At 36.3% G+C, this 23,455-nt stretch overlaps 5 protein-coding genes across 5 annotated transcripts; 4 read left to right on the top strand and 1 right to left on the bottom strand.

Moving 5' to 3' along the window:
• Positions 1–724: 724 nt before the first annotated feature.
• ufd1l (ubiquitin recognition factor in ER associated degradation 1) lies at positions 725–5,216 on the top strand. The gene is made up of 12 exons (XM_014993616.2): positions 725–883; positions 1,091–1,226; positions 2,003–2,035; positions 2,131–2,252; positions 2,589–2,719; positions 2,799–2,871; positions 2,954–3,022; positions 3,106–3,174; positions 3,242–3,292; positions 3,381–3,469; positions 4,402–4,486; positions 4,640–5,216. Exons 1-12 carry the CDS (start codon positions 881–883, stop codon positions 4,712–4,714), a joined length of 936 nt encoding a protein of 311 aa, XP_014849102.1. The 5' UTR covers positions 725–880; the 3' UTR covers positions 4,715–5,216.
• A 298-nt stretch (positions 5,217–5,514) lies between these two features.
• cunh22orf39 (chromosome unknown C22orf39 homolog) lies at positions 5,515–7,469 on the top strand. Its single transcript, XM_014993619.2, has 3 exons — positions 5,515–5,614; positions 6,814–6,981; positions 7,072–7,469. The coding sequence occupies exons 1-3, from the start codon at positions 5,585–5,587 to the stop codon at positions 7,180–7,182; spliced, it is 309 nt and encodes a 102-aa protein (XP_014849105.2). The 5' UTR covers positions 5,515–5,584; the 3' UTR covers positions 7,183–7,469.
• A 300-nt stretch (positions 7,470–7,769) lies between these two features.
• On the bottom strand, positions 7,770–10,142 carry mrpl40 (mitochondrial ribosomal protein L40). Its single transcript, XM_014993618.2, has 5 exons — positions 9,950–10,142; positions 9,716–9,799; positions 8,555–8,710; positions 8,367–8,448; positions 7,770–8,227 (listed from the first exon to the last, which is right to left on the bottom strand). Exons 1-5 carry the CDS (start codon positions 10,009–10,011, stop codon positions 8,000–8,002), a joined length of 612 nt encoding a protein of 203 aa, XP_014849104.1. The 5' UTR covers positions 10,012–10,142; the 3' UTR covers positions 7,770–7,999.
• A 204-nt stretch (positions 10,143–10,346) lies between these two features.
• Positions 10,347–16,931, top strand: acaa2 (acetyl-CoA acyltransferase 2). The gene is made up of 10 exons (XM_014993614.2): positions 10,347–10,500; positions 12,134–12,300; positions 12,365–12,493; positions 13,535–13,651; positions 14,145–14,292; positions 14,417–14,592; positions 15,565–15,694; positions 15,796–15,866; positions 16,282–16,436; positions 16,509–16,931. The coding sequence occupies exons 1-10, from the start codon at positions 10,485–10,487 to the stop codon at positions 16,588–16,590; spliced, it is 1,191 nt and encodes a 396-aa protein (XP_014849100.2). The 5' UTR covers positions 10,347–10,484; the 3' UTR covers positions 16,591–16,931.
• Positions 16,932–18,371: 1,440 nt separating this feature from the next.
• rpl6 (ribosomal protein L6) lies at positions 18,372–23,334 on the top strand. Its single transcript, XM_014993617.2, has 7 exons — positions 18,372–18,447; positions 19,182–19,331; positions 19,413–19,511; positions 20,305–20,448; positions 21,870–21,918; positions 22,895–23,079; positions 23,157–23,334. Exons 2-7 carry the CDS (start codon positions 19,182–19,184, stop codon positions 23,307–23,309), a joined length of 780 nt encoding a protein of 259 aa, XP_014849103.1. The 5' UTR covers positions 18,372–18,447; the 3' UTR covers positions 23,310–23,334.
• Positions 23,335–23,455: the final 121 nt, after the last annotated feature.

Here is a 23,455-nt window from a genome sequence, read left to right as displayed (position 1 = left end):
TTTTAATACATTTTTTTTTAAGTTATTCTTTAATTGTGCTGTTGAAGTTAGTTTTTTATTATTTTTTTTGATTCAGGAATTACTTTTTCGGAGTTAATCCCTCCGGTTTTTGGATTTTTGCAGGTGGAATTATTTTTCCACCTTTTTGTTTTTATGTGTAGCCCTGGCAACAGCTTTGTTTTATTTTTACAACCCTGACTAGCATCTCAAAAACTCAAATAATACCAGATCTATGACTTCTAATCCCAAAAGAGTAGAATAGAAGCCTTCATGGAGGCAGAGCAGGACCAAAGTCCAATGTCTCTCTGCCTGGGTTTTAGGCAGAGATTTCAGGAGGCGACGTTATGTATTTTTCAACCACATAGTGCCATTTTGTAGCACAATTAAGTAACTATGTTACAATAAGTTGTCATAGAAATGCTGTACATATAAAAAATAATTTTTAGAAGTCATACATTTTCTCCACAAACCATTTATTTATTTTTTTTAATATTGTTTTACGTCCGGAAAACAGTATACTTTGCTGGAAATAGGTATTTACAAGAATAGCATTTAAGATCTGCTAATAACAGGTAAATGCTATTTATCTTCATTTGCTTTTTTTTCATATCTAATTAGGAACTAAACGTTTGTCTTCTAATATTTTAGCTTTTGAGTCGAACGCTTATTTTGAAGTAAACACCACTGCGGGGAGTGATACGTCACTGCTCTTACCTACTCTGATTGGCTACTGGTAATGAAGACGTCATTTCCCCCTGTCAGCTCGAACACTTCCAGGAGGAGAAGGAAGAAAACAAGAGGACGCAGAAACAACAAAAACACCCTGAAACGTTCACTTTAACTTAAACCTTTTTAACAACCAAGACCTAACGAAGTTACTATGGTAAGCAATGAGTTGCTACTGCTCTCCGTGGCGCTGAATATGTACAAAAAGTTGTAATTTTAGCAGTTGGGCTAACTAGCGGCTAACAACAACACTGGCGCAGAGCAGAAAGATGCTCCGTCATCATGAAGTTAAAGTCATTCCCCGATGTGAAACACCGAAAATTGTTTTATTTGTAAGTTAACAGATCGTGTTTGAACTCCACAGTTTTCCTTCCATCATGTGTTCGACCACCCGATGGCCCGGGGCTTTCCGAACCGCTTCTCCACTCAGTACCGCTGCTACTCGGTGTCCATGCTGGCTGGACCCAACGACCGCTCCGATGTGGAGAAAGGAGGCAAAAGTGAGTGTCACCAGAGAAGGATTTAAAAAGTGCATCATCACTGTTATCAACGTGTGCTGTTTCACACATAATTAGCAGAAATACAGTGTATCATATAAGTTAGTTAGCGGTTCAAACTCATATTTTTATTGCATCAAAGTTCTTTACAGAAAAGAAAGACACGAATAGCGACAAGTATATTTCAATTTTAATGCTTCATAATCTGAGCTAGCAAGATATATAGAGAGAAATAAGGTCCAAGAAAAGAGTCTTGAGGAACTCCACATATGATCTGTGCTTAGATTTACGAAACAAATTTAGAATCTGTTTTCTGCGTTAATGACACTGAAGGGTCACAGTTCATTAGTTATTTAAATAACTGTTTTGCAGATTACAGTATGTAATCCACAATTACATATTGTAATCTACAAATCAGTAGATTACTGTTTACTTTAATGGGACCTGAAATCCTAATAATACTGTACCATAATTAGGGTTTGGAAGAGGTTTGGGATTAGATTAGCGGTCACATTAAATATATGCAATTTTAAAGTTGAGTTAAATATTACATATTTATTTTCTACTTTGTCTTTTTTCTAAATTACTTTTGTATTATGGATTCAACATCAAGATTATATTTACAAACTAAAAAAAAAATTCTCAAATCCTAATCCAAATCAGAAGTTTTTTTTCAAACGGTCATGTTTTTTTTAATATTATTTAAAGAGATTCTTTTGTGTGTGTGTGTGTGTGTGTGTGTGTGAAAACAATTACAATCTCTCTCTTTTTTCCTTTAGTAATTATGCCTCCTTCTGCGCTTGATCAGCTCAGTAAGTCCAAGTCAAGCCAAACACTTCTTGTTTTCCTCCATTTTGTTTCATGATCCTCCATGTTTCTCATTTTTCTGATGTTTTTATGTGAACAGGCAGGCTTAACATCACCTATCCAATGCTGTTCAAACTCACCAACAAGAACTCAGACAGGATGACCCACTGTGGAGTTCTGGAGTTTGTGGCAGATGAAGGAATCTGTTACCTTCCACACTGGGTGAGGAGGAAATCAAATAGCACACTGAGTGGTCTACTCTGTTGTGTTTTACCATATTGTTTCTTTTGTAGGAATGTGCATTTTTTGTGCTAGTTCATGAATGAATATTTGTTCTGTGTAAGTAAAAGCAACTTGTAGCAAGTACAACAGTAAATCAAAGGTTCCTAGAAATATTCATTTAGTCCCAGATCGTAGATTCTTTTTTTTTTATTGTTTGAACTTCTAACAACAAAACAACAACAACAAAACTGTAAATATACTGTTAACTACTTTAAAGTGGTTAACAGTACTTTAAATATGTATCTGACATCTAAATATGTCTGTCTTTCATTGCAGATGATGCAGAATCTTCTCCTGGAAGAAGGCGGTCTAGTTCAAGTGGAAAGCGTCAACCTTATGGTGGCCACATATTCAAAGTTTCAGCCACAGAGCCCTGACTTCCTAGATATAACAAACCCCAAAGCAGTGTAGGAAGTCTGTCCACTCTGTCCATTCATTTTTCTTTTTCAGCTGAGCAGTTTATAAAAGTCATCCTTATATTTGCAGACTGGAGAACGCTCTGAGAAACTTTGCGTGCTTGACGACTGGTGATGTCATAGCCATAAACTACAATGAAAAGGTAAAAATGTTTATTACAAAATAATAGATATTACTTTCCATTACTGAGTTGCATATCATGCGTTTAAAACTGTTTGCTTCAGATCTACGAGCTGCGGGTTATGGAAACCAAACCCGACAAAGCAGTGTCCATCATCGAGTGTGACATGAATGTAAGACTCTTATCATTATCTCAGGCAGTAGATAAATATTATTACATTCAGTGCTTCACTCATGTCACCACTGTGCACCTCAGGTGGATTTTGATGCTCCTTTGGGCTACAAAGAGCCTGAGCGACGGACTCAGAACCACGATGAACCGACAGTAAGACCCGGAAAGTGTCTGAACGTTTTATGTTCTGAGCGAAGAGATAAAACTTGTTTCTTGGCAGGAGGAAGAAGGAGACGCCAGTAGTTATGCTGACATGGACACAGGATTCAGAGTGAGATCCTACTGCTGTTAGACTGAGGCAAACAAAATGTCAGTGAAGGTGTTGAAACTATGTGAGTCATCGTTTGATGTCTTGCCAGGCTTTCACTGGGTCTGGAAATCGCCTAGATGGGAAAACAAAGGGGATTGAACCCAGTCCTGCTCCTCTAACTGCGAGCGACATCAAAAGGTGAAAACATGCACACATTAATAAACAAATCCACAGCATTATGGCGTTTCTGCTCACTGTAAAATATTTTCAAAGAGGTTGAGAAAAGACCTAAGTAACACATATTTCAGACACCCAAAAACTTTTGTTGCACAAAACTAGTTTTGTCAATCTCTCTGACAGAAGAAAAGCATCCAGAAAGTCAAGTTTACACTGCAAAAACACAAAATCTTACCAAGTAATTTTGGTCTAGTTTATAGAGCAAATATCATAGCCTCTTAGCACACTTGAAATAAGACTAACTTTAATGTAACTTTTCAGCAAGATATAGGAGCTTGTTTTAAGCAAATAATTCCTTTATTGATGAAAAGTACTAGCTCTGTTGGCAGATAAATTAACTTATAACATGGGAAAAAGTCTTGTTATAAGTGAAATATTCTTCCAATGGAACAAGTACTTTTTTGTCAATATTGTGAAATTATTTACTTAAAACAAGCTCTGAATCTTGCTAAAAACTTGCTTTTGTGTTAGTTTTGTCTTATTTCAAGTATCCAAATATATTTGCACTAGAAACTAGACCAAAAATACCTGGTAAGATTTTTGTTTTTGCAGTGTCAGTGTTTACACTTAATCTTGAAAAGTATGAAAGTAAATTCCAGATTTGGATAATTATGATTTAATAAAATAGAGCGCAGAAAAACATCTGAGTTTTCAAATTAATTTCTCTTTTTCCATAAAGGTTTTTTTTTAAATGGCAGAAACAAGGACATTTCACCCTGTTACCCTTGTCAGACACATCAGTCTCAACAATGCAAGGTTTAGTGTTACATTGATACAGTGGGCCAAACTGTACACCTTTGTTTTGGACAGTTTACTGTTGTTTATAAATCTCAGAAACTCTACTATGCAGTTTGGAAATCACTGAAAGCCTAACATACAATGTTTTATCACAGAGGTATTCCAAACTATGACTTTAAAGTCGGCCGGATCACCTTCATCAGAAACTCCAGGCCTCAGCCCAGGAGAAACATAGAAGACGTGAGTAAATACGTTTTATAAAGTGCTTAATTACTTAACCCACAGAGTTTTTTAGTGTTATACACTGAACATAGAGGCTTAATTCAGCAGAATAAGGCATTGAAGTGGTTTTGGTTTCATTAACACTCTCTTCATATGTTTTCCTTCTCCCAGGATGACGCCATGAACAGATTTATTGCCTTTTCTGGACAAGGACAGTCACTGCGGAAGAAGGGCAGAAAGCCTTGAATTACTTGAAATGTATATTCGGCTTATGTGACCCCATCAACAGCAAAGTAAAAAAAAACAACAAAAAAAAACACTGATCTGAAGAAACACTCGCCTCTTTGTGTGTTATGTCAGAACTCAATCATATTGAACTCTGATGGTAAGACTTTTGCTCAAACATGCTGCATTGGTTCTCAGTTATAATCTGTTTTCACATGGTCATTTAATTGAACAAGCCTCAGTAGATATCAACATAATAAGTAGCTTCAGGATAATTACTGGAATTATGAGTTATTTTCTTTCTGTTCACCATTTCCCAGAATTATTTTTTGACCAAATATTGCACCTGAAATATACAGTTTCCAGGATCCCCATTGTAGTTCAAGCAATGGGACCAATAACTTTATTTTAAATTTTCCTAAGAACTATTTTATGTTTGAATTCTTTTGTTTTTTTTCCCTCAGTTATAGTTTGCTGATATTCTTTCCTGGTTTATTTATAGACAAATAAAGGATTACTTTGACATTGTCTGCAGTTGTTTTTGTTGTCAGTTATGTATGAATAAAATAATGTGGCCACTTTACCTCAATTATGCACATTTATTAAAAGATATCTGGTTTGAAGTTATGATGGAGTGTAACTTCGTGGATAAAATCACATGTGTAAAAGACAGATTGGAAAACATGAGTATATAAAAAATAAAACAGCAAAACTGGTTCAAATTTGGGTTATTTAATGTAGCCCATACATTATTCCAAAACTTAAAACTTAAGTTGATCCAGCGTCTGGAAGAGTTGGCTATTTTCAAAGTATAAAGCTGCGAACACTGCGGTGGTGCTTTTGTTTTGAAAAGCATGTTACCGGAAACACTTCTAATATTAACCGCTAACTATGGAGCAGCTTGCAGAAAGAGCGTGGAGGGTAAATTTTCCTTAAAACGTGTTCATAATCGTCCTATTCATAACGTATTTTTGTCTAATTTGTTTAGTCAACGGTTTTACTTATTGGTTTATCTGAGGCTTAACCTTGGTGAATAAATTAGCAAGGTGATTAGCTTTCGATGCTAAGTAAATTCTCCGTAACCCTGACCGCTAGTAACCGTGTGGAATATCAAGAATAGTCGAGAAACGTTTTATAATATACATTTATTAAGAAGCCTATCTTGGTTTTATTCAATGTTGAATTTCTTTTTTAAAAATTAGACGTTTGATGGTTTCTAAAAAGAAAAAAAAAACTATCGTGTAGCTCCAATGACGATCACAACCGGGTGCTGATTCCCTGTTTTAATTTGAATGCGTTCAGGAAATAAATGGCCAATCCAAATTTGAAAGCTGTAGTGGTATATTGTTTGTGTACAAGATCAATTTTTTGGACACAGTAACAAATAAATTACAGGTCTTAACGTTATTCTTGTCTATAGTAATGGGAAATACCAATAAAATAAATACAAATATCGGCACATTCATAATAAAAATAAGTTCACTATGTTTCAATAATTTGTGAAACCCCCTTTAGGAGTAATAATATGAATTAGTCATTAAAGACAGATCAATCCCATCAGATCGGATTCAGATCCAGAGTAATCTGTACTTGGGCTGTGGTCTTGCAATACTTCAGCCTTTTAATGTTAATTTTTGTCTTTCTATTGTAGATTTGCAGATGTTTCTGGGTTTATTGTCCTGTTGCATGACCTGACTTTGGCCAGTTTGAACACTTTGAACTGTTGAACAGATGGCATCAAAACTAACTCCACAATAGTTAAATAAACAAGAGTTTATGGCTGCCCCAGGGCATCATCCTTCCCCCACCATGCTTGGTATGAGGAAAATGTGCTTAAATCACCAAACCTCTTTGTCTCACCTGTCCAAAATGCAGCGCTACAGAGGTTTTTATTCCTTTTAACTTGTCTAAAACATGGTGACATGCATGCTCGAGAAAAGGGAATATCATTTAACACACAAGCTAAGAAATCTGAAAAGGAGATTTATTTTTTCAATTTTCTGTGGATTTGAGCTCGTCCGTATTATTCTTACTTTCCTCTCCTCTTTGGCGCTCCTTGTTAAACACAACCACTAGAACAAGCCAAGCTAACTACTTTATTTGTACCTGTGTTCCTGCAGCCACATCGAGCCTGCGAAGATTACTTGAGTGAGTTCAGGCACTGCAGAGGTTTCAGGAATCATTTTCACCATTACTACACCTACGGCACCGCCCCGTCCTGCCAGCAGTGGAAAGAGGACTACAATAACTGCATAAAATGGGAAAGTCACAAACTCACAGAAGCTAAGGTGCAACTCCAGGAAATCGTATTCTGAAAAGGATGTAAATTTGTGCTTTTCTAGTTTCATAAAGATGTACCTTTGTTTTTTATGTTGTAGGACGCATTGCAGAAAAGTGAAAGGAGACGATTGGAAGAGCAGAAAAACTTCACCCCAGTGTGGAAACTGAGGCAGGCGCCTCCTGGTGACTGGCACAGGCCTCTGGACTAGGACACCCAGCAAGACTCCTGATCTGAAGAGCCATCTGCCGCTGCTCTATGAACCAATGCAATATGATGTAGTTCACTTCATGGACAATCCACTGAAACCGGCTGTTTCTAAACTGATTCATAAACTGTTAAAGAATTAATCTTTGGACTCAAAGGAGCGACTAATTGAAATGTAACTTCATGTAGTACCCATAATTGAAAAACATATTTAAATTGCAAGAGCTTTGCTGTGTGTTGTTTAAGAGTAAACTTTAAAGCTTTACTTGAATTAAAATGTGCAAAATGAAATCACTTTAGTGTTCAATGCTTCTATAATGTAAGTTTTGTTATCGATGTTAATTTTGTTTCCTGCTTTATTCCAGGAAGGAGTCCAAGAAAAAAATATTTTGAAATAAATACCCAAAAACTTTAAACAAACTTCACCCAAAACTAAAGCTGGATCAGAGGTCATCATAGTAGAGATGCATATTTTGAAAGGTCATTTACACTCCAAACTAGCTGTGCTGTGTGGTGTAGAATCACTGCTTTTCCCTCATTACATAAAGATTCAACACATCAGTGTTCTTATTGAAAAAAAATAATCAGTGCTTTGATTAAACAAAGAAGCTTTTATTTTCAACATTGTTGTAGAGGTTCGAATAAAAAAAACAACTCACGAATAATTATGATGAGCAAGAATGCCTTCTAGTCAAATCGGTAAAGAAACAATGTGATAAGTTTCCATCAAGCCAGATTTTACAGACTGATAAACGCAGCATCACATCCCAATCAATTCTGTTCACACAGTAAAAAAAGAAAGAAGCGCCGCCTACAGACTTTCATTGTGTGTACACTTTAGTAACGTCATTATACTTCCCATCCGGAGCGTCATAATTGGGGATTGGAGGCGTGTAAGCAGGGCCTTCATGAGTGAAAGGAAGCAGAAGCGGATCTGGCTTCAGCGCTGCCCGGTAAAGCTCCTCAGACTCCATTTTCAGCTCCTCTAGCGCCTCCCTCTGGGCCTCCAGAGCAAGTTCAATGGCCTCTACTTCAGCCATGTGCTGCTTCTGAAAAAACAGAGACAAATGTACATGTACGCATCTCTAACTGTATATGACAGAAACGAGAGGCAAAAACAGACACTTGAAAGTCAAAAGTAATCTTCATTTTAGAGGTTTAGGAATAAAATGGTGAAAGATGAATAACCTGTTTGTATCGACTCCACTCTTTCAGAAGAAGCGCGCGACTCTCACTTTCTTCAAATGACAGCGTTGGAGGAATGCGCTCTCTTTTTTATAAAATAAAGAAAAAAAACAATTTAAAACTTAAAAAGGGGCTGGCAGGAAGAAAACAAGAAATGTTTCATTTTTGTGGAGCTTTGAACTGAGCTGTACCTCGTTTCATCTAAACATTTAGTGGGAGTGATGAAGTCCTCTATGGGGATGAGCTCAGGCGGAACCCTCTCCAGCTTCTTCAGCTTCTTCTTCAGTCTCTCCCTCATCATCTGCTCCCTCCGCGGATCCACCTTCTTCTTCTTCTTTGGCTCCGCTCTAATGTAACATAAACCACACCGATGCATGAGCATTCTTATTTCACCACATGTGCATGTTTAAATAGCAGAAAATTATGTTTTATTATTCTCTAGTATTTTATTGTTGAGCAGGTGAAATGTCTGGATTTTTAAGGCATCTAGCTGAGGAGAATTTGTTCCATGATTACGAATCACATGACGGATTTAAACAAATTTTGCCCTCTTTTTTTCATTCAATGAAACAAGGATGCTGCTGTACAACTAATGTCTACTTTACATCTTGAAATTTGGGCAAAAAGGTATGACAAATAAATGTACTCTGGATCTTTATGGTATTAGATTTTTTGCTGATTTGATTACAGTTTCCACGTAGTTTGAAACAATACTGTTTGTGTTTATACAACATATTTTAAGGCTATCATAGCTTTGTAGACACACTTCAAGTCCCTTCAATGCCATTTATTTTGACATACAATTTATTTTAATAGTTCTGCTAACGAACCTAGAACTACAGATACAGTTTGCATTGCAAAAGGACAAAATCTTACCAAATATTCTTAACAAACTTGACATAAGACAAAATTAACTTACATGTAATATTTCAGTAATATATAGGAGCTTGTTTTAAGTAACTAATTCCTTTAAAATAACTAATTCCTTTTCACTTATAGAAAACATGTATTTCTATAAGTTAAATAATCTGCCAGTGGAACTAGTACTTTTTAAAATTAGTATTAAAGAATTATTTACTTAAACCGAGCTCATATATCTTGCTGAAAAGTTACTTAGAAGTTAATTTTGTCTTGTTCCAATGGTATAGAGATATTTGGACTACAAACTAGACAAAAATACTTAAGACTGTTTGTTGTTTTTGCAGCACAGCGAAAAGAAAAATCTAATTTATTTTTAACAAGTTAAATAAAGAAATGAAACATTTACATTGTTCACATGGAGAGTGATATATTTCAGACAATTTAATGAATCTTTCTTTTTTTTAAATCAACTAGTGGTAACTGTATCATACCTGAGTGGTGCAGATGTCTTGAGTGTGGCCACAGGAAAAAACCAGGGACTCTGCAGAGCAGGGTTACATTCTCCCAAAAGCAAGCTGAAAAATTACACAAGACAACCGCAGCACATATGAAAGCATGACATAACCAACCCATGGCAGCATATTTTCAGTACTGGTTCACTTCCATTCCTCTTTATTGATTCGGACACACACGGATCACATCATTCTTCTTCTACAAACGCTTACCGTGACGCGGCGGCCTGTCGGGATAAAACCCCGCCGATGAATCGTGAAACGACCAAAGACATGTTTCCACTGGATGCCGCTTCAATTTACACTGCCGATATCAAAAAGAACCATAAACAAAATCTTCACATGTCGCCTCACTTGTGTCCCCTTACAGAACACAGCAGGGACAAGGCGCAGAGAGATGACGTATTAAGCAAAGTGCGTTTACTATTTTACTTCCACATTTTCGAACATATTTAAATAGCAGAAAATACTTAAAATGTATGAATTAGAAGATATTTTTAGGTTTAATTACAATAATCAAGTTATATTGTTATTTTTAGTTATCAATACAAATTTTTTTGTTAAATTTTGAAGTAAATCTTCTGTCGAATCTAGCAGTGGGGGTAAAACATGAAGCGACGGCATTATTTGGGGTAAAGGTCGCAGTGGACGCTTCTTTATATACCCACAGTGGGCAGATCAGGAGGCAGAGACTGAAATCCAGCTTAAAAGTTTAAACTATCAAACTGATTATTGTTGAACCAACACCATGGCGCTCATCAGAGGTAAACTGATATTTCTGTTCAGCATTTAGACTAAAATAAAACGGATGTAGGTTCGTTTGTGCTTCATGTTGCTCTGTTTTAAATGTCGCATTTTTCTGCTTTTTGTGCACTAGAGCATTTAATTAGTGACATTATGAAAATGGAGATTTGTAAAGTAGAGCTTTTTATGTCAATGTTTACATGCAAGTGCAGCTGAAAACCTTGCATGAACTCCACGTCATTTAAAGTAGGTTAGAGGTGAGTGGTATCATGGGGCTTTCTTTATTATGACAATATTTACTAGTTTTATATTTTTTAAAGAGAAGCTTTATAACCCTAGTCAACATAACATTTCGAGAAACTTAGTTTGTTTATGCTTAGGCTAATAGAAATTATGCGTACTTGTGGTTTGAGCTACTTCTTTAATCCCTTCTTTGATTGAAAGGTAGATTAGTTTTTGTCTTTTGATTTTACTATACAACAATAATATACAAAAAGGGAAAAATAGATCTATGTAGCTAGTTACATTTTTTTTAAATTATATCAACTTTTTGGAAGAAGAAAATCTACTTTTAGTATTCTCACCAAATTTTGAGCTACTGTGTCTTTTTAATTAACTTCTCAAAATAGTACAAGGTGTATAGATAGAGGAATGATACTACAATCAGCGATGTATTATTTAAAAATATATATAAATATTCATGTAGAATACGTGGAGTGAAAGCAGCTCTTGCAAGCTGGGGTTTTTCTATTAACTTTTAATAGAAGTGAAGCTCAAATCCTTACATGAATTCAGGATCATTGTAATCTAACTTAAAGGTTACAAGATGAGTTTAGTTTATTAATAACCATGTTAATCTTATGGCTATATTTGCTAATATGGGTCTTTATAAAGTACTGTTTTTATAATCCCAGTCAAAAAAACATTGTCAATGATTCACGTCACTTATGAATGACAGTAATTTCTTATTCTTATGCTACTTCAAATAATACTAGATTTAGTTCTGGCATTTTTAATAAAACATATTGAACTATGTAGAATGTCTAAATAAGTAATGGACTTGTGCTTTGGGCTTTCAGGCTATTTTTAGACAGATTGTTCTACATTACGAAACGGCAAACAAACGTCACAGATGAGTCGCTCGTCATTTTAATGTTTATCAAAGGAAACAGAGTGCCCAGTCCAGGTCAAGGCATCATGTGTTTGATGCCACGTATCACACGTCTGTGTTTGTTCACAGTGGTTCATGAGCTAGAAACGGAAAAATACTCATCTTCATTATAAGTGAATTTTGCTGTTATTCATAAAACAAATATAACATAATTTAAAGCCTTAATTACATAGTAAGACTAAATGAGGAAAACGCATGGTGGATGGGGAACTTTATAAGTTATACCAGAATTATATCTGTTTTTATTTATTTTAGATTTTAAATTGGTTTATGCTAAGATAATTTTGAGCTGATATTTATGCTAAACATAATTCCAAAACACATTCCAATAAAACCAGAACGTCAGGGAGTCATTTTGTCTTGTTAAACAAAACCAATATTTAAGTAGATAAATTAAGCGCCAGCCATCAACCTAATGTTAACATCAAGCATCGTTTTTGTGTTGACATCTGTACTAAGGTTCTTCTTTTGTTATTTTCTAGGTGTTTTCATCGTAGCAGCCAAGCGCACGCCGTTCGGTACGTACGGTGGAGTGCTGAAGGATCACAGCGCCACAGATCTGGCGGAGCACGCCGCCAAAGCGGCCCTCGCCACCGGCGCCGTCGCTCCAGAACTCATAAATAGCATCATCATGGGAAATGTCATGCAGGTACGTCGGCTGCCGCTCATGAGGGGTTTGTGTTCTGATAACGTAAAGTTGTGTGTTTCCTCAGAGTTCGGCTGATGCTCCGTATATCGCTCGTCACGTCGGCCTGAGGTGTGGCGTTCCCATCCCAGCTCCTGCGCTCACTGTGAACAGACTGTGTGGCTCTGGTTTCCAGTCCATCATCAACGGCGCTCATGTAAGCAACTACAACGAAACATCGACCGGTTTACTCTCCTTCTAACGCAAAACAACTCGGCTGTTTGTCTCTTTTACGTCACTTATTTTCTAAATTATATTCAAAGTTCGTACAGGTGCTTAAAATCCTTGAAAAGCTTGAATTTTGTTTAGATGTTTGATTTCTGTATAAATGCTTAAAAGTGTTTGACAGTCTAACTGCACAATTTGGTAATAAATTCAATCTTACGTGTGAATAAAAGCCTAAATTTGGAAAGCGGTATTTAATTATAAGACACATTTTTTTCACTGTCTGAAGTTAAATCAGAATAAAATTCTCTTGTTTCACATTTGTTACTGTTACCAAAATTATTTGTATTTGCTAGAAAGTTTAGCAATAACATTTTGTAGATATATTTTGTAACTTTGTTTGTGTATTGTTTAAGCATTTCATTTTAATTTAATTTACATTAACGAGATTTGTTTGGATTTATTTCATAGTAATTAATATTTATTATTCCTAATGACTCACTGAGTTATTGATCCATGTAACTGAAATAATAACTTATATTTTTTTACATTAAACATTATTAAAATTGTTTTGGTTGTTGTTAGATTAGTGTTTTGTTCTCAGACCAGTCAGGTGTAGAGAGTGTTTGTGACTGACATCGGAAAACATAAAATTTTGTTACATAATACGCTATTAATAACAGTAAAATAAATATTATTGAATAGTGATTCTTTAGTTAAATTGTGTTGTTTTTATCTGAAGAGCAGCGCTAAAAATGCCTGAAATCTTACCTTAAAAATTCCTGAAAAGTGTTTGAATTTTACCATGTGAAAAGTTTATGAATGGGACTAAACAATCTGAAGTTTTAATTTTGAACGAATTAACGCATTTCCTCAAAGGATGTGTGTTTGTTTAAACGGCAGAGGGTTTGTCTCTACAAACATCTTTTACTCTTAGAATTTAAAAATTTCCCACACGTTTAACCCAAAGATTCTTGGACTTCTGTTTGTAGCTTCATAATAAAATATTTTTTGTAATTTTGTGTGTTTGCAGGAGATTTGTCTCAGAGAGTCGGAGGTGGTTCTGTGCGGCGGTTCGGAGAGCATGAGCCAAGCTCCGTACGCCGTCCGTAACATCCGCTTCGGAACAAAGTTTGGGTTTGACCTCAAGGTTATTGTTTTTTTTCACGCATACATTACAAACCTTGTAAGTTTAGTTTTGTCCTATTGCACTAGAAACTAAAACAAAAATAATTGGTAAGAGTTTGTGTTTTCTGTAGAAATCAGCCTCAACTTTATGCGATAATTTTTCAGAAAGTCTCACATTATTGTGAAGTTCCTAAAACCTTTATGATAGAAGATAAGTACAGAATACATTAACAAAGCTTGATTTCTATTTATTTATTGGGGCCGCTCCAATAATTGATCCTCTGGTGATTTTGTTTTTCATCCATTTCCTAACTGTTGTTTTTTTTTCTCCACTGGATAATTTGATTTAAAGATTGGAATAGTTCTCAAATATTTCTGCAGCCTCATTACTATAAAATGTTGATTTGTTTTGAGATCTTTTTCAAAGCTTTGCAGATAAACTTGATAAAAGCATCAGCAGCTGTTTTGATGTGCAGAAACAGTCCGTTCACTGCTCTGTGCTCCCCTGCCGGCAGCTGGAAGACACTCTGTGGGCGGGTCTCACTGACCTCCACATCAAGACCCCGATGGGCATCACTGCAGAAAACCTGGCAGAGAAATACCAGATAACACGAGAGGACTGTGACAACTACGCGTACCAGACACAACAGAGGTGGAAGGCAGGTGAGCAGGCAGATGTCATCCTTCCTTATAGGGCTGTATTTATTTTTCTGTATTTTTCCAGCTATGGGGACGTCTTACGTTGGGCATATTTTAAATATTTAACCTGTAAATTCTCCTCCTGCAGCTCATGAAGGGGGTCACTTCACAGCTGAAATTGCTCCGGTTGAGGTGAAGGCGAAGAAGGGCAAAGTGCCCATGACTCATGATGAACACCCTCGGCCTCAGACCACGCTGGAGCAGATGGCCAAGCTGCCTACTGTCTTCAAGAAGGGAGGAACCGTCACTGCCGCCAACGCTTCAGTGAGACACTCTATTTTATTTAACATATAGACTGAGAAGGCCTACTTGGTTTTGTGTTTTTATTTAAATAAGTCTTGTTAAGCTTTGCTGTTGACTTGTCTAACACCTTCAGCCGGTGAGGCTTTACTTTACTTTGACTTTATTCAAAAATTGACTGGTCAAGATAAGAAGAGAAAACTTCGAAACAGTTAAGGATTGAGATAAGAAATATTCAATAAAATATAGAAAACCACCATAATCCAGCAAGATCATCACATAAACGTGTGTTATCTTATGTAACTGTCAGACCCACAACAACAAACGTCTGTTTTAAAGGGGACCTATTTTGCAAAATTCACATTTTGCATGTTTTTATACTTTTATTTGGGTTTCAACTGCTTCTATAAACAAAGTGCTTAAAAAAAACGCACAGCCGTTTTTTGGCAAATAAGTTAAATGTTTTTTTGGTGTCTGGAAAATTAACAATTTCAAAAGCCTCTTGACATTCACTAGATACTACACTGTTACCTAGCAACCCCAGTGAAGCGCAGCCCGTCACCTATCAACCCAAACTGAGCTCCAGGACGTTTGGTCAGCTAGTTTTACCACTATATTCACTGTACAATGACGGCTGGAAAAATGGTTTCGGGACTTATCATCCAGAAACCATTTGCTGCATTATTGTTGGTTGTGCAGGAGGCTCTACTAATGCTTTTCAAAGAAACGGATGGCTGCAAACAGATATAATTGCATATCCGTTTGCAGCCATTTTCCAGTGTGAGTGTAAATGTTGAGTTGGGGGTTTGGCCAGCAGCAGCTTATTCAGATTTTAAGAGTCTCTAAAATATCTCATTCTGAGCAGACTAAGATCTCAGGATCTCAGAATGATTTTGTGCAAAATAAAAAAGTACCAAACATGTCTTGGATCGCCCATAGACCTATCCTATCAATGAAGCAGGTCGCCTCTGAGCCGAGTCTCTTGTTGGTCTGCAGGGAGTCTCTGATGGAGCTGCTGCTCTGGTGATCTCAAGTGAGGAAGCCCTGAAGGAACACAAACTGACTCCTCTGGCCAGAATCGTGTCCTATCACGTGTCCGGCTGTGACCCGAGCATTATGGGGATTGGTGAGGGATAGTAGGGATATGATTTAAATCAGCTTACATTAATAAAAATAATTGGTGAATCGATTCCAGTTTTTGAACAGAATTATGTGGTTTCACTTTAGGTCCAGTCCCGGCCATCACAGAAGCTCTTAAAAAGGCCGGCCTGTCTGTCAAGGACATGGACCTTGTTGAGGTTTGTCACAAAGAATAAAGACGCCATTTTGACTTTATCCTTTAACTTTAAGTGACTACTTAGAGTATTTAGGATGTAAATAAACATCTGAAATTACCTGATTGTTTTCTTCATCAGTGTCATGTGGTTTTAGATAAATGCTGTAAAATCAAATTATTGGATGTTTCTCAGTTATTCAACGTTTCTGTATGATGTATACAGGAGGGTAGTAACTAGTTACCATTATTTATTTTTTTCCAATTTGTTTAGTGTGAAATTATGCCACTCCAATGAATGGTTCATGTATTTATTTTGTTTTTTTACACGTTTACTAAGTGTGAATAAATGGTGCTGCTTCTACAAGAAGAAGTTTAAAGAGTAATTCTGCCGTTGCTGCTTTGATGAACTTCTTGTTTGTTTCTGTTCCTCCGTTCAGGTGAACGAAGCTTTTGCTCCTCAGTATCTTTCCGTTGCCAAGGCTCTTGGGCTTGACCCAGAAAAATCGAATGTCAACGGCGGGGCTATCGCCATCGGTCATCCTCTCGGTGCCTCTGGAGCGCGCATCACTGCTCACCTGGTGCACGAGCTCAGGTAGACTAATCATTACCTGTAGCCTTAAAAAAAGACAAGAGTATTTCTCACAACAAGCTTTGTTTCGAACAGGCGAAGAGGAGGAAAGTACGCCATCGGCTCTGCTTGTATTGGCGGCGGTCAGGGCATCGCCATCGTCCTGGAAAAGTGCTAACAGACGAAGAAGGTGCTAAAGGATTCCTGTAAAATTAATGCCAAACAGAAACACTCTCCACTCGCATGAGATCAAATGTAGTTGGTTCACAGTCAAAGGCAGGTTTAATGATGAAGAACAACAGCTAATTTAACTTTTTTCTCATTTTCTGAAAATTGATTTTTGCAGCATATGTTTGAGTTTGCCTTAAGAGATCTGTGAAAGTAAACAAATGACTGTAAACTGCTTCTATAGGTTTAGGAGCCCATTTGTGCCTAAAGACAGGGATTTGATCCTTAGGCACGCTAACATGTGTAGCTCGGTATTGCAATAAAGTGTTTGCCTTTAAATGCCCTCCATAATTTCCATTTCCGTGTTTGGTGTTTTATCAGTTGAGGTGACTAAATTTTTGTACTTCTCTGTCAAAGAATCCCAAATAAAATTGTCCAGAAAAAAACAGCTGTTTTGTACATTTTACTATCACTTATTTTTCTTTCTTGTTTGTTGTAAATGTGCATTTAAAATATTGTTGGAGAAAAGGATACAATTTTATTTCTTAATCTAAATTATTTGGATTCCCCTGTGACTAGTTTAACAGCAATGAGGTAGGTAAAGGTAAAAGTAATTTTATTTATATAGCACATTTTCAGCAAAATGGCAGAATTAGAAGGAAATACAAATAAAACAACAAAAACAAGAAAAAAACCCCCAGAGTGTTGGTTCACTATGTACTCCACAATTTATAAACTAGTAGGAGTTTCTCTAAGTCTTACTCCGATATTAAAGTATAAATCTTCACATTATATGTTTTAGACATGTTCTGCTTTAGTAAATTTCTAAATAGGATTATTGCACCCTGAATAAAGTGACTGCCCTAAAACAGAACCAGAACTCTTCTTTTGCTCTATTTTGTGCACTGATAAACTAAAATGAAGACCAGATTTTTTTTTTTACCATAATCTTTGAATCAGTGAATAACAACAGCACATATAAGTGCATACATGACTGCAGAGAATTAGCCAGGAGAAGTATAGATAAAAATAATAAAGAGAAGAAAATTACAAAGGCACAATACTCTTGAAAAAGAAAACAATTGTGCAAAATGTGACGTGTCAAGGAAACTCAAGTAAAACTTCCCTTAAGAGTGGTAAATAGTACATAAACCAGTTATAAATAAGTTCTTAATTTATAAACCATTCTAAAGCATGAAATGGGGAAAAAGCTATTTTTTAACTAATTAAGTCGTGTTCTTGATTGTTCTTGAAAAACTAATCAGTCACGGCTGATTAGTGGACGCACTCACGGCTGCACAGTGACCACCCATTGATTTTTTTATTTTTATTTTTTTACAGCAGACAGCCGCTCCCTTCTTGCAAGGTACCGCGTAGCCCCGCTAAATCTTTTTGGGGTACGCAGTACCCGACCGTACCCGCCTACTTTCACCCCTGGTTTTATTCTCAAAAATGTGTATTTGAAATTTAAATTTAGCTTTATCTGTTAATACATTGATCAAGAAAACTATGAGATTAATTTTGCCAAAAATGTTGACGAGCTGCCGTCCCGTGCTAACCATTTGGGTGCACTAAGCACAAATGCTTTTGTAGCATATTAACTAATATTTAATGTTTGAATTAAATTGAATAGAAATGATCTCCATGCTCTCAAAACAAAGTAAATAAATAATAAAATGATTCACAATGTTTTGTGTTTTAAGGGTTTACTTAAAAAATTAACACAAAAAACAACCGTAAAAAATTCCCTATTTGGACTACAAAGACCATCATATCAACGAAGCACGACGTACAGACGTCAACGTAATGAGGCAGCGTCCTTATAAACGTAACATCCCCGGATGTCGGTCTTTTTTTCATAGCTAAGGTAAGACAACCTTGCCTTCGTGTAACTGTGGGAATAAAAATCTGTTTTCATCTGTGTTACAGAATAAAAACTGCAACCCCTAATGTCATCCGCTGTAACAGTATACTTAGATGACACAATCGACACCGTTATTTCCTCGATTTGTCCATCATGTCGCTGTATTTAGGAATGTTTTAGTTCAACGACGCTGCTAGGCCGCCGGCTAGCCTGAATGAAGTCTACAAAACCAGCCGAGCCGCTTGCTTAAAAATGCGTCTCCGGCCATTTTCCGATAGATTTCGTAACAACTTAATAACAAGATGTTATGTTGGTTTGCTTTAATCAACAGCCTTAAATTCACATGTAAATAAGCAGCTAACACGGTAGCTCTGCTACTGTGCTGCTAACGTGTAGTCATGCTACATGTCATGCCGCTGGTTTGCATTGGTGTTGCCTCCGTCCATGAAAACACTATAAATGTATTGTTTTTGTTTGTGCTGCTCATTGTGTTACTGGTTCAGATGCAGTTAGATTTTAGGTTTACGTTTTAATGGTTGGTGCTATTTAGCTCTCGTTGAACTAAGGTTTGAAAGCTCTAAGCTAGTTTAGCTACTGATGTTATGGCTTAAACAGTGCTGAAATACCAATTCATCTGTTTTAACAGAATTTAATGCATAAGCTTTGGTCAGCTGTTTAAATGTGCCTGCTAAGTAGTTGATTTGAATAAACACTTCCCTGTCTGATATTTGTATCAGATGGCAGAAGGAGACAAGAAGAAGTCTGCCAAGAAGAAGCACGGGAGCCGGAACCCGGTTCTGGCCCGGGGAATCGGCCGCTATTCCCGTTCTGCTATGTACGCCCGCCGGGCAATGTACAAGAGGAAGTCCAAGACCACTGAGACCAAGGTGAGGACCGGTCGATATAAAAACAGTCTGAATGCACATGATGAGACGTCGCAGTTTAATCCCAATTTACTTTTGTTTTAGATTGAGAAAAAGATCAAAGAAAAACCCAAGGCCACAGTTGTGAAGACTGTCGGAGGAGACAAGAATGGAGGCACCCGTGTTGTAAAGCTGCGCAAGATGGTGAGTGATGGGGGACATGTTTTCAAGTTTATAAGCTGTTGGACAAAAATTTTACATTTACACAAATACTTTCAGACGTAAATAGAATCTAATTTCTTTAATTCAAGACAGAAAATCAGCGTTTCCTTTTGGTTTTTCTGTAATCTTAGAAAGGAATCTGTAGGATGAACAGATTTACTCCAGAGTATTAAATTCTTACAACCAGACTATTTTACTGTGTTGTAACTTTTTGCTTTGGAGCAGTAGTCCCCAAATAAATGAGTATCTGGTCACGAGTTCCTCCTGATAAAATAACCTATATACTAAAAATAGCAATAAGAAAGTATATGCATTGTATAAATGGTGAAAAAGGTAATAAAAGCAGTACTTAAATAGAAGCAACATATTGGTAAATGAATCAGCTGTTGATTGGACTTGATTTGCTGTTGTGACGCTTTTCAACAGAATGTGACATTTTTTAAGATTCACATTATTTTAAAGTTTGGAAACCTCTGAATTAGAGGAACACTGGCTGGTTAGGGAGTTAGAATATTTATTCGGCTTCAATTAAGACGATCTGCTAGTAGCTTAAAACTCTGTGCTACATAAGAAGAGTAAAAGTCCCAGAAGTACTACTTTAATTTCAATATTTACTGTGAGTTTGGTAATAATTTTGAACAACAAAATTGGCCTTCTAAACTAAACTTCTAAACCTACTGGATTTAACCGTTTTTGCCTTTTCAAGTTTCTATTTCAGTATGAAGACGTTTGCTGGTATTCTAGTCTATAACATCGATATCTTTTCCTCCTACAGCCCCGCTACTATCCCACAGAGGACGTTCCCCGTAAACTGAGGAGCCATGGGAAGAAACCCTTCAGCCAGCACAAGAGGAAGCTGCGCGCCTCCATCACACCTGGAACCGTCCTCATCCTGCTGACCGGGCGCCACCGCGGAAAGGTAATCACTTGTTTGAACGATTACAGATCAGGAAGAAAATACCGACACAATAAAAGACTGGATAAATTGACTTACAAAGGTCAAATATAGGTCATTATCAAAAGGATAACAACAAAAAGCAATCTGTCTTTTTGTGAGATCCACATAAAAAAGAGGCTATTTTGTTTCATGTGTATAGAAGATTATTGATTATTGTAGCTTTTTAGGTGCAACTTCTAAAAAAAAAATCCTTAATCATTATCTTTGGTTTTTATGTTTTTTCATGCTTGCATTTGAGAATAAAAGTGGGAAAATTTAAAAAATTTTTCTGATGTAATTGAATGAAAATTTACGTAAATATCGCTGGGCGATATGGATTAAAAATAAAATGTCGTCCCCCCCAGGACAAGTCTGGTTTCCAATTTTAATCAGTTTTCTAGTTTTTCTCCCTTTCTTTAAAAAAAACAAACAAAATACACAAATAGTATAATAGTTTACGATAATAATTGTTTATTTTCGAGAATATAGTCTTAATATTAGAAGACCAAAGAAGAAAATTTGCCTCAAGAATGTCTTAAAGTTACAAGAAAGTTTTAATGAGAAAAGGTTTGGATAATTAATTTTTTTTGTTTTTCATGTTGGTGTTCTCAAAATTAGTATTTCATTCTTGTATTATTTTTACTTTATTGTCATATTATTTTACTTTTAGATTACTACTATCATATTCTTGTAAAATTGACTTCATTCTTGCTTAAAAAAAAATCTTTGTCTGACCCTTATATTTTGTTGTAGAGTTGACCTGAATGAATTCAAAGTCCAAATAAACTGTCCAGCGTGGCGGCCCTGCTGACATCAGTCTGAACTATGAAAACCAAAAATTAAATCTTCAAAAACTAAAAATTTGATTAATCAATTTATCGCCCAGCCTTATGAAGCGTTATTAGAAACTAGTCTAAATATTAGCTTTGCCATTAACGTTGCACAGACATTCTGTGTGTTACGTTTTGCGTAGATCAGTTAAACAGTGAGAGCACTAAAAACAAACGCATCCGAAGTGCATCAAATGTTTTTACTCTAGAACATTTTGGGGGTTTAGTTGCACATTTGATCGAACTCTAATCTCACACCCTCAGTGTAACACACAGGATTCTCTCTCTCCCACTCACCTGCTGTATGGCTAAGTTACAGCAGCGAGCGTACCCACACACACTTTGAGAAGGCAGCTGACCTAAAAACAAAAAAACATTTTGGGTGCATCAAATGTTTTAGTCCTGTACTGTGAAGCTCTGCAGCCATCCAGATGTCATGGTAGTTTTCTGCCTGCAGCACTTCAGATAAACAGATTGGACGTCCTGGGAGAAATATTTGTAGCATGCGGTGCGTTGTTCTGGAGCAGAGTGCCTTCAGCGCTTAAGATTAATACTGAAATGATTGTTTTTCAGCGCGTGGTGTTCCTGAAGCAGCTCTCCAGTGGTCTCCTGCTTGTCACCGGTAAGGCTGCAGATTGCATAAGCAGTTATTACCCAGCTGGAAAATCTTGTTTTCTTTTATTTGCCAGGGTTTGCAAGAGTGTTTGAAATTCTTGAATTTCATTTAGATGTTTTCAAGGTCTGGAAAATGCTTGATTTCAGTACAAACTGCAGTTTTGTAATAAAATGCAATCAAACTTTTGATTAAAAGCCTAAATTTGAAAAATGTTATTTACAGTTGAAACCATTTACTTTTATGCACCAAAAAACAATAGACATTTTTATTTTCTCACTGTCTAAAGTTAAATAAGACTAAACGTTTCTTGTTTTATGTCAGTTAAAATCACCAAAATTATTTCTATTTGCTAAATGCCAGAAAACTTAGAAAAACATTTGAGATTTTTTTAAATTTTCTATTTAAGCATTTAATTTGAGTAGGAAAGTCAAATGAAATGCCTAATTTGATTAGTGTTTAATAAAATTAAGCATTTAAAATTAGTTTTTATTGAAAGAATAAAAACATAATTTGAATTTGTTTCAGTGTAATTAATATTTATTATTCCTAATTACTCAATGACTCAGGAAAGTAGTTGAATTAAATTGACTTATCATTCATGTATTAGGTGTGTGAGACATTTTGCTCCTGCTGTAGAATACAAGACATTAATTACAGTAATAAAATAGATCCTGTAATTTAAATTGAAACTGCATTTATTAGCTTGTATTCTTTTTTTTTTTATCTCTGAAGTTTGGTGCTTTAAAAGTTTAAAAACTAATCCTGAAAAATGGTTGATAAATTCTCAAATTTTGCTGCTGTAAAAGTTTATGAGCTTTGTACGTTTATGAACGGGGGAAATTTTGAATGAGTTAGTGCATTTCCTCAAAGGATGTATTTATCTATAAACGTCCTTCAACTTTGGTTTAAAAACTGCTTGAGTTTTACCGTGAGAAAAGCGTACAAACCTTGTTTTATCCCAACGTTTTTCGTCTTTTTTCAGGCCCTCTTGCCTTGAACAGAGTCCCCCTGCGAAGGGCTCACCAGAAATTTGTCATCGCCACCACCACCAAAATCGACATCTCTGGGATGAAGATCCCCAAAACCCTCAACGACACTTACTTCAAGAAGAAGAGGCTGAGGAAACCCCGTCACCAGGAGGGGGAGATCTTTGATACAGAGAAGGAGGTAAATTGGACTCTTAACTGCTTCCGTAGCGCCGTAGTGTTCCGAGTGTCCTCGTTAACCTGATGTGTAATCTGCAGAAGTACCAGCTGACGGAGCAGAGGAAGGAGGACCAGAAGGCGGTCGATGCTCAGCTGCTGCCCCTCATCAAGAAGGAGCCTCAGCTGAAAGGATACCTGCGCTCCACCTTCGCCCTGACTAATGGCGTTTTCCCTCACAAGCTGGTTTTCTAAATATGTAATAAAAAGTTACCGTCTACTGACCGACTCGTTATTTTACCTCTGCTTCCATTTGTATCATGGAGTTTTAATGGTTTCTGCTCATTTTCTGGATAGAAAAGTCTTTGGAGACGTGAACCCAATTTAAAATGTTCATGAAT

The sequence above is a fragment of the Poecilia mexicana genome, unplaced genomic scaffold (genome assembly GCF_051168715.1).
Source record: "Poecilia mexicana isolate PSO_F unplaced genomic scaffold, ASM5116871v1 scaffold_9, whole genome shotgun sequence".
NCBI lineage: Eukaryota > Metazoa > Chordata > Actinopteri > Cyprinodontiformes > Poeciliidae > Poecilia > Poecilia mexicana.
Note: the sequence above shows the minus strand (reverse complement) of the source record. Positions and strands in the feature narration are given on the sequence as shown.

What these genes read in the sequence shown, in the direction of transcription:
- rpl6 (XM_014993617.2), top strand. Translation starts at nt 19,182, where the DNA reads ATGGCAGAAGGAGACAAGAAGAAGTCTGCCAAGAAGAAGCACGGGAGC. An exon ending in TTGTAAAGCTGCGCAAGATG is followed by an intron (nt 19,512 to 20,304) that starts GTGAGTGATGGG and finishes TTCCTCCTACAG; the next exon opens with CCCCGCTACTATCCCACAGA. An exon ending in TGGTCTCCTGCTTGTCACCG is followed by an intron (nt 21,919 to 22,894) that starts GTAAGGCTGCAG and finishes GTCTTTTTTCAG; the next exon opens with GCCCTCTTGCCTTGAACAGA.
- cunh22orf39 (XM_014993619.2), top strand. Translation starts at nt 5,585, where the DNA reads ATGGAGCAGCTTGCAGAAAGAGCGTGGAGG. An exon ending in TTGCAGAAAGAGCGTGGAGG is followed by an intron (nt 5,615 to 6,813) that starts GTAAATTTTCCT and finishes GTGTTCCTGCAG; the next exon opens with CCACATCGAGCCTGCGAAGA. An exon ending in ACAAACTCACAGAAGCTAAG is followed by an intron (nt 6,982 to 7,071) that starts GTGCAACTCCAG and finishes TTTATGTTGTAG; the next exon opens with GACGCATTGCAGAAAAGTGA.
- ufd1l (XM_014993616.2), top strand. An exon ending in TCTGTTACCTTCCACACTGG is followed by an intron (nt 2,253 to 2,588) that starts GTGAGGAGGAAA and finishes CTTTCATTGCAG; the next exon opens with ATGATGCAGAATCTTCTCCT. An exon ending in CCAGGAGAAACATAGAAGAC is followed by an intron (nt 4,487 to 4,639) that starts GTGAGTAAATAC and finishes TCCTTCTCCCAG; the next exon opens with GATGACGCCATGAACAGATT.
- mrpl40 (XM_014993618.2), bottom strand. Translation starts at nt 10,011, where the DNA reads ATGTCTTTGGTCGTTTCACGATTCATCGGCGGGGTTTTATCCCGACAG. An exon ending in AAGACATCTGCACCACTCAG is followed by an intron (nt 8,711 to 9,715) that starts GTATGATACAGT and finishes ATGTTACATTAG; the next exon opens with AGCGGAGCCAAAGAAGAAGA. An exon ending in AAATGTTTAGATGAAACGAG is followed by an intron (nt 8,449 to 8,554) that starts GTACAGCTCAGT and finishes TTTATAAAAAAG; the next exon opens with AGAGCGCATTCCTCCAACGC.
- acaa2 (XM_014993614.2), top strand. An exon ending in TCACTGCCGCCAACGCTTCA is followed by an intron (nt 14,593 to 15,564) that starts GTGAGACACTCT and finishes GTTGGTCTGCAG; the next exon opens with GGAGTCTCTGATGGAGCTGC. An exon ending in AGGACATGGACCTTGTTGAG is followed by an intron (nt 15,867 to 16,281) that starts GTTTGTCACAAA and finishes TCCTCCGTTCAG; the next exon opens with GTGAACGAAGCTTTTGCTCC.